Below are 9,803 nucleotides of genomic sequence, written 5' to 3' on the forward strand. Positions count from 1 at the left end.
GTGGTTGACAATGTACATCACGTGTCCTAAAAAATTACATTAGCATACAATTTAAATATGATCAAGCTTTGGTTGGGATACAATTGCATTTACGGTAAACAAAATTTTTGTTTTTTGGACAAGTCGATGAACAAAATCTTAAAAAGGAATTCAAAATCAATCGGACCAAAATCCTTATCATGCTGGAATCATATTATACAAATTTATTTCACTATAAATACAAACCAAAACTTTAGCCCAACCCAATATATTGAATGTTAGATTGGTTTGAATTTATATGGTTAACGAGTTTATCACAAAAGGAACCAATACATTTGATAGGTTCACAAATCCCAAAACACTTTATATAGTAACCTGCAAAGATTTTCAGTAAAATCCTATGATTATAAATATAGAAATGATATTTGAACTTTAGGGAAGTGTACAATCATCACTCTACTTTTTTTCTTTTATATCATTGGTCTGATACCATTTCAGGATTCACATGGCACTCACTAATATAGTTATATTATATTGAAAGCATATTCCAAATTGATGTAACCTACCCTAAGAAAGTAGATGAAGAGTAAAATCAGAGCATATTCTCATCAAAACCTTGCCAAGGCATAAATACTACCAAAAAGAGCACACATTCTTTTAGTCAATAATACAAAATTAACAGTGAAAATCTAATGTGACTGGAAAATTTGATATCAATGCATACAATTTTCAAGCAAATCTACTCAGCATCTTTTTTCTTCTTAGGCACTCTGTATCCACCAACAACACAAGCATGATCACGTTCAAATGGCTCAAGTGTCACTTGCTCAAAGGGTTTGAATTGATCTGCCTTCAGCTTGTTCACTTCACTGGCAAACACCGACTCTGCCGGAACCGTTGAGTCTATGCAGTTAGCCTGAACATATTACAATAAAATCAAGTGAGCATGATTTGGCATAACACCAGATTGAATCTTATCGTGAGCTTGATTCTTTATACTACGCAATGTCTTAATTTGTGATGAAACTTAATAGAAGCATACAAGAGTAATATTAAATTCCGGAACAAACCTTGATTGAAATAACAAAATGGCCTCCTGATTTGAGAAAGTATGAAGCATTCAACCCCAATATCCTTGCCTGCATTACACACGAAATAGCATAAACCACAATAGTCCTTGGACTGGATTTGATTTTGTGAGATGGGAGGAAGTGTATGGAGAACACTTCTTTCACAATGTCTCCAGCAAAAGTTGAAATGTAAATAAATGCACCATTTAACATTGCATGGATGAACAAACACATTAATCCAACAGTGACTGTGCTATGTTGAACAACAGGAAAAACATGTAGCAAATGAAAACCGACTTGTCTGATAACTCATTTCAAAACTGAAAAAAAAATAATACAACAAATCAAGCATTTTTTTTTTTAATTTACTGATGTGCATCAGAAACTCGGGTCTGCATCATCCATGATGTCCTGAAGGGGAATCCGAGTTAACTCATCATAGCACAGATTAAGAAATTTTGAATGGAATAACCAATATATCTTGGGGTCAGAAGATAAGCTCAATATTTTGCAGTTCAAAACAACATTAGATAAACATTTTCCATTCACAGAAGAACTCTAATGAAAACTGAAAGTCTAAATATATTTTAAATCAAAGGGGATACAATATAAATAAGATTAAAGAAAAGTTTGCTCAGCGGATCAATGTTTAAAATCTAACACATAATTGAAATCCACGATAGCAACCAAGTAGAACAATGACTACAAACAATAGCAAGTATATGAAATAACTTGAAAGAAATGCAGAATAGCACTACTTAAGTTAAAGGAGAACAGGTAAAAAAGATAAATGCAAAAGCTTAGAATAAGCAGAGACACAAAATTGATGTGAAGGAACCACCCGAAACTCAATAGCCAAACAATTGAATGAATGGAGACATATATACTATACATGGCGATATAGCAACATACAGGTAGAAGTACATCGATATATTGTGAAACTTAGATCAAACCTGATCAGGCTGGGCAACATCGGAAAATATAACATCAACCATGCCAACCAACATCCTGTACTTGGCTGGATGTCTAGCATCTTCAATAATGGGGATAACATTGGTACGCTTCTTTGCCATGTTGACCAAGTCACGGCCACTTCTATGAGAGAATTCTACTGCATACACAACTCCTGTCTGCATACAAAGAACATATTATATAAGCATCTCTCAAGACCATACATGTAAATACTATCCGAATCTGAATTGCTTCATACCGGTCCAACAACATCAGACACATGAGAGACTGTTGTTCCAGAAGCAGCTCCAAGATAGAGGACTCGGGCCCCAGGTTTCTTTATTAGACATAAACCATACAAAATAAATTAGATATGAAGTTACTAAATAGAATCACAGCAACAACATACAAGAAGTCTTTTAACGAAAAGAATTTTCTTACAATCCATATGTTGTCAACCCCACCAAGGATGGCAGCCGCCAACTTGGAACGGAAAGGGTTCCAAACTCTATACTCATCTTTTGTACCATCCTCTTTCTGCATATCATAACAATTTCATTGTCAGCATATTACTACTATCACTATTACTATCATGATATACAACACAGAAGTGCATACACATACACATAATATATCATTTGAAATCACGAGTGCATAATGCTATAAGATGAGAAAGAAAAATTACCTGCACAGTAATCCTTTTCTCGTTGTAAACAGCCTCACCAGGAACCATGTTCTTTGTAACAAGGGCATCTTCTTTTCCCTTGGCAATGAAGATCCCTTCGTGTCTGTGAGGCTCAACCACAACCTTGCTCCCTCCCTTCATTCCACCCCTTCCACCACCACCACCATTATCAACAAAATAAAAGGAATGCTGCTACTCCACTACACTCTTCTACCAATATAAACACGAAAACAAAACAGTTCAAACACCAAAACAAAGGAAAAAGAAATGTCACTTCATAACTAAACTCTTCTACCAACAAGAATGAAATTTCTAAACACTAAAATACTTCACAAATATCCTAACGTCATTTCAGCTCTACACTCAAAAACGGTCTCAATGAGCTAAAAATCCAAAGTTTGTATTCAATTAAGCCAAAAAGTAACAACGAAAGTTAACACATTCATCTACAAATGCAATAGACTTGTTCTGAGGAATCAATCAATGGAAAGATAACCCTAAACAGAGAAAGGGAATAACTTCAGTTACCTCTAGGAGGAGCCATCTTCAAAAAGTTGGAAGCAGTGAACGGCGAAATGCAAACGAAGTGAACTGAACTAAGAAAAGCAGAGGAGATATGAAGCTTTTATAGCTGAATGAAAAAACTACGAAAGTTAGGGTTTAGATTAGGGTTTTGCGTTTTTTTTTTTTTTTTAATCAAGTATAATAAAATAATGAATAATAATAAACAAAAGAAAATAAGGGGACGAAGTTTTTGGTGGGTAAGCCCATTTAAATAACAAAAATATAATGGGCTGGACAAGCCCAAACAAATGGCAACAAAAAAATTAAACCTTCTTTTTCAATGTAGTTTGTCATATCTTCTTCTTTTTTAGTTTGTTTAATACAAAAATATTTTATATATATATATAATTAGTTATCAAATTATTTATTATATATTTGAATATTTCTTTATATACAAAAATACTATATTCATATCAGAAAGAAATTGCTACCGTATATATACATGTGTGTATGGATGTTTTCAATATGTATTATAATATATATTATATAATTATCTAATTTAATGGCTAATATTTTTTTTTTATATAAATGTAACATAATTAATTTATATGTGTTGTTTCACGCATATATTTATATATTTTTTAATTATAATATGTATTTTTAATAAATAATTAAAAATTAATTTTTTAATATACATGGAGTATAATTATTTTTGATAATAACTGTTCTTTTAGACAATGATACATTAATTTGTGTCTTTAGAGCGTAAAGCATATTTAAGATAAAATTGAAAATTCTCACTCCATTCTATACATATAATTGAAAAGATGACAAGTATCTAAATAAATACATTTAATATAAGTCAGAATTATCTTTTTCTAGTTTCTATTTTAACATATGATACTGATATGTTCTTTTCTTTTCTTCTTCTTTTTTTTTTGTTTTGTTTTGTATTACTGATATGGTCTTCTGACTCTTTAATATAGAAGAATGCAACATTGTCAATGGCCGCCACATTGATAAAGCCACTCATCAAACCCGAAGATGTGTGAAAAGTGACTAAAATGAACTCTTGGACGGTGATTACTTGGCCCACTCAACTTTCCCTTTTCTCCTTTTATCAAGTCAACAACCAATTAAATTAATTTTAAGGGAAATTTCTTGTTCATTATCCCTAATGGTATCTTAAACACCAACTACGTAATTTGGTATCTCACATATGGTTACATTATTTCTTCCTAGCTTCGTATAGTTAGAATTTTTTTTTTTAAATGTTCTTTTGGGTCGCCCTATAAATTTACATACATAGTTTCACTTCTATCATAATGCTAAAGTCCAATGCTCAAAAAAAAAAATAGAAACCCCTTTCTCCCTTTTCTTCCCCTCATAGAGGCTGTTAAATTTAACATTGCATTTTATAATTTTGCTCTTGTTTCTAAAGTTTGATCCTAAATTTTGGTAGTCTTTATATTATGAAGTTACTTTTATAATTGTATGTTGAAAATTTGGAGAACAAACGAAAGGAAAAGACTTTGAACTTTGAAGAGAATCATATACTCTTCATGTTTTACCTTTTTGTTCCTTCAAAAACTTCAGCTAGTAACTATATCGTTAGTTTCTCATGTTTGTTTCTGATGTTTCACCATTATTTTACAGATTATACAATGCCAACTTCAACTTCCAAACCATGCAAGGAGATCACAACAAGAAGGTTTCCCCCAAGAAGGGGCAAGATCAAAGCTAAAATATTTAACATCCTACTCAAGTTTGTGAAATCCAAACTCCATCTATGAATCAAAGTAACTCATCATTATTACAACAATGTAAATGTTGATGTTATAACCGGTATATTCTTTAATATAAGAATATACTAAAATCGAAGCTTATGATATTAAGTTAGAAGCATCTGTGTCTGTTTGTTTTTTAAATTGCAGACAGAAGCTGCTTTTATAGTTAAGTACCACATATACTTTTATATAAAGTGGATTTGTGCTGTGAATAACATAATATGGCTTGCAATACCAATGTTTTTGAGGTTGGGCAAGATCGTAATTTACAGCATTGTTGTTGTGTTATGCTATCTTCTTTGTACCTTAAATTATTTACTAGCTTCGTTTTCAATGTAATTTTCTTCTAAGTGTTATATAATAATGCAAATCAAGTATTAGCTGCTTTGTGTGTTGGCTCCACCTGGTCCAATATTACTTTCAAGATTTTCAATTTTTTTTTTTTAATTTCCGCTCTAGAGAAATTGACTCTGTATTCAAAATTTGTGAATATTCTAAAAGTGTGGTTGTGTCATGTGTGTTATAAGGTGCATGTATACACATCGCATATGCTATATCTTGTTGGTGATCAATCTAGCTCAATTAAAGAACTAAATTTTTCAGTCAATACTAGTTAATTATTTAAAATTATTTTTTTGTTAAATTTAAAATCCAAAATTTTTAAAAGAAAATAAAATTTAAAAATAATAATTTCATAATAAAAGAAAGAACTTTATTAGGTAGACAAAAACAATTAGCTCTAAAATTAGCCCAATAAAATAAAAATACAATACACTCTAAATTATTCACTTAAATTTTAATATTAGGATAACTTCGCACATATAGTGAATTGAACATCTAATGTATCCATTATTCATATTGTTTAGTATTTTTTTGTCTACCTATATTTTTTCTAAAAGAAATTGGTTATATGGTCCCTGTTTTCCTGAAAATTCATGCAGGTCAAAAACTCAAGTCATATTGGGCCAAACAAAAAAATTAAAAGCCCAACTTGAACTTAAAGAAAACTGAGCCCATACACTTCACTTCACTCCACGTCACTTCACTTCACTTTCTTACTCAGCACACAACCCAACCAGTGTAAGTAACTAATAACAGAATATTCCAAAAGGCCGTACCGAGTTAGTGACTCAAGGAGTCTTCGTCCCCAAGTTAATGAGTCACATCGCATAAACTCGCTCCCCCTATATAAATATGCTCAAACACCACGCATCCATAACCATAAGCTTACCTTGATTACTCTCTCTCTTTCTCTCACTCTCTCACTCGAAATTTCGGAGTTCGAATCCTGTGAAGGAGATGGCAGAATCTACTACGATTCCATCTGCTTGTCGCAGCAACTCAATAATGGAAGCACAAAAATGGAGGTACTCGCAGACGGTACCTCCTCGAAGGGGCCAAAACCGGATCAAGCTGAAGATTCTCAAGGCAGTGGTGAAGTCTGCGACGTCGTTTGGCTCCTTTTCCCACACAAAACGACACGAAGTAGAAGAAGAAGAAGAAAACAGAGCTCCTCTGAGCTCTTCTCCGCCAACTCCACGTAGCTATAGCTCCGATTCATAATAGCCTTACTAAAAAGGGAATTAGGGTTTTGGAAGATTGATCTATGAATGGTGTTATTGTTAATTTCTTATGTATCGGAAAGCTAAGAAATCATAAATTGTATTGTATATATGTATGTATGTATAAGAATTTTCCAATATCTTGTGTGTGTTCTTGATAAACATCATGATGATTTTTGTGATGCTCTCTGCTGGTTTTGACTTTTTGATTCAATGGCCAAGAGCGCTTCATCTAGTGTAGTAGTTATTTGGTAACTTCATTATTCAAAGTTCAAACATTGCTTCGATTAGCAAGAAATGTTTTATATGCAACTTTTAATATACTGTTTTATATGAATAAGAAAAATACAACTTAAGGATAGTTTTTTCTTTTCTAGGAAAATTAGTATTTTTTTTTATCAAAAACATATTTCATTAATAAAATGAAATGAAAGGTCCACTAGAGACTACACATAGGGACAATTTTGAAAAAGATCTAACAAATGCTATAGATGTAATTGGATTACATTGATTAAGTAATTTTTTTAATTTTTCAAAAGAAGTTTGATTCTCTTCTCTCTCACAAAGAACACCATATCCAGTTTATCTTTTTTATTTTCTTTATCTCCTCTTAATTGGTGAGCCGCTTCAACACATATTCAAGGTGCCTTCCGTTCTTTATTGAAGACCAATTCATTCCTTGCTTTCTAGATCTGTCAACACAGATTCGCTGCTAGCTCTATATATATCAATGAATAGTTGTGGCTTCTAAGTCTGCTTGCTTGTATGAACTCTAACCATCGCTTCCATGATTTTGTTTGTTGTGCAAGAATTTCAAGCTCTGCGAGCCTCCATACTTTCACTGATTCTTCTTTCATTTGACAACGAATACACATCGGATTAGAAGAAGCGATTCTAGAATTCAACTTTTGGTTAACTGGTAAGTTTTCATGAGCCATCTTCCAAATAAATTTTTTTACTCGAGATTGACTTTTTATTTTCCATATGTTCATCCAAAGTTTTTATTGCTTGCATTGATCAAGGAAGAACTCCGATGGAAGATGGTAGAAGAGAAATGCTACTTGGTAACTTGACGCTACAGAATATCCGTCGCTGTTAGTCCACGTTTAGATTAGTTTATCGTTTCCTTAACAGATAAGAGTATTGGTGATTATTTCACTAACTTGAATCATTTAATATTGTGTTTTATGGTAAGAGATTGAAATTAATTTTTTTTTAAAATTAATCATATTTCAGTATTTTAAAAAAAAAACAAAAAAATCTTATTTAATTGGTGTAATTTAGTCTCTCATCCCAACGTTACCAAAAAACCATGTCAATATCTCATGTTACAAGGGTACAATTATTTATTTATTTTGATTTTGTGTGCAAGCTAAAAGATACTAATTGCCAATGAAACATCACCGTTCAGTTTACGTTATTTGTTTGCAAAATTTGAAAACTCAGGAGAAGTTTGATTTGTGAATAAGAAACATTATTTTTGTTTTTTTGTCCAGAATGTTTCAAATATTTTAGAAATTATTTCTAATATTTTATTTGATTTAATATTGTCCTTAAAATTTAAAAATAATTTCAATTCAACTTCTAATATTATTCTTTTTTACAGTCCATAATTAGTTTTTTTTTCCTAGTTTTGCCTTAATCATTACTAATATAACTAATTAACTTGTTGACTAAAAAAAAAGAAATTAATAACAGATAAAATTATGGAAATTTTTTACAAACATTAAGAGAAAATTGACGATTCAAATTAAATATTAGAGACAATTTAAAATAAACAAAAAATATTAGGAATAAAATGCACACATTTTATCCTATTTACTAGGTTAAAGTTTTTTGATGGGGGAACATTAAACAATCCATCACGTGATTTTGTCTTAATCCATCACGTGATTTTGTCTTAATTAGGAATAGAAGTGGATTCTTTGACAAATGCAAATTATTATAGCACTTTGTTGATTAATGAACAACCACAGTTGGAATATTTCTTAATCACTACTATATTATTTCAATTTGAAAATGTTTAATAACAAAAAAAATTAACAAAAAACAACTAAAATTTATTTCATTTAATATTTATTAATTATTGTAACAATTAATAAATATTAAATAAAACAAATTGTAATTTTTTTTAGCATTATCGATCTCAATCAATTACTAAAACGTTTTTATGGTTCGTTAGATACTTGTACGAGCTTATTTAATCTGGTTAGGTTCCCATTTTAATAATTATATTCCCTTCTTCATAACTTGGTCGCTTGTATATATACACAAGTAACATTTTAGCATCTCCTAACTTCTACGATTTTATATGCATCGCATATTTCAATAAAAAACTATATGCAGCATATATCTAGTAATGAGAAGAATCTTCACTCCCCCACAAAAAGATTATATCGTTAAATTGTTAGAAGATATATTTTATATTTTTTATTATAAAAATGTTAGGCGTGTTGATTAATATTTGTTTGAACTTATTTTGCACTTGAATTAACATTTGTTTCATTAACTCATTATTTTTTTTTTTGAGAAAATACCATTCCCTCCATGCGAGATACTAAAATGATATTTTCTTTTTTATTTATAAAATGTATATTTTTCTCTCTTATATTTTTTAAAAAACTCCCTTTTTAATCTATTTTAATTTTTTTGTGTTAATTAATATTAACTTTATCTATTTAAAAAAAAGAAATTATTTTTTATAAAAATATCCTTTAACAAAAGTTTTATGTTTTATTTTATCATTAAAAATTTTGTTTACTAAAATACTATCTAATAAATTATTTTTTATTGATTAAATTATATTTTTACCAAAATATTTCAAAAAAATTTAATAATTAAATTTTTTTCTAAGATACCCTTCAATAATTTTTTAATTATTAAATTATAATTTTACCAAAATTTTCGTTAACATTTTTTTTATATTTCACTATTAATTTTTTGATATCAATATATATTATTTTAACATTAAATAAAAAATCATAGTAAAATTATTTTTCAATATAAATATATATTAATTGTTATACATATTAACCATATAGTTAACACAAAAAAATTTAAAATGGATTAAATATGAGATTTTTTAAAAGTTATAAAGAATAAAAATATACATTTTATAAATAGAAAAAAAGAAAGTGTCATTTTAACATTTTATAAAAAAGTGATATTTTCTCTATTTTTTATTAAGAATATTAATTCCTAACACTCCTATTTTATTCTTAATTACTTAATTGAGTGAAACAGTAAGCAGACGTATAAATTGTCA

General features: G+C 29.6%; 1 protein-coding gene and 1 non-coding gene across 2 annotated transcripts; both read right to left on the reverse strand.

The window, feature by feature from the left end:
- Positions 1-561: 561 nt before the first annotated feature.
- LOC130969394 (rRNA 2'-O-methyltransferase fibrillarin 2) lies at positions 562-2,844 on the reverse strand. Its single transcript, XM_057895080.1, has 6 exons — positions 2,686-2,844; positions 2,442-2,537; positions 2,260-2,337; positions 2,003-2,179; positions 1,050-1,118; positions 562-895 (listed from the first exon to the last, which is right to left on the reverse strand). Exons 1-6 carry the CDS (start codon positions 2,824-2,826, stop codon positions 719-721), a joined length of 738 nt encoding a protein of 245 aa, XP_057751063.1. The 5' UTR covers positions 2,827-2,844; the 3' UTR covers positions 562-718.
- LOC130972361 (small nucleolar RNA snoR60) lies at positions 1,424-1,494 on the reverse strand. The gene has a single exon (XR_009083544.1). It is a non-coding gene; the product is annotated as a small nucleolar RNA snoR60 (small nucleolar RNA).
- Positions 2,845-9,803: the final 6,959 nt, after the last annotated feature.

This window comes from Arachis stenosperma, chromosome 3 (assembly GCF_014773155.1).
Source record: "Arachis stenosperma cultivar V10309 chromosome 3, arast.V10309.gnm1.PFL2, whole genome shotgun sequence".
In the NCBI taxonomy this organism is placed as follows: Eukaryota; Viridiplantae; Streptophyta; class Magnoliopsida; order Fabales; family Fabaceae; genus Arachis; species Arachis stenosperma.

Coding starts and splice junctions, on each gene's coding strand:
- LOC130969394 (XM_057895080.1), bottom strand. CDS start 2,826: ATGAAGGGAGGGAGCAAGGTTGTGGTTGAGCCTCACAGACACGAAGGG. Junction 2,538..2,685: donor AGAAAAGGATTACTGTGCAG/GTAATTTTTCTT, acceptor TATGATATGCAG/AAAGAGGATGGTACAAAAGA. Junction 1,119..2,002: donor ATGTTGCCCAGCCTGATCAG/GTTTGATCTAAG, acceptor TGTGTAATGCAG/GCAAGGATATTGGGGTTGAA.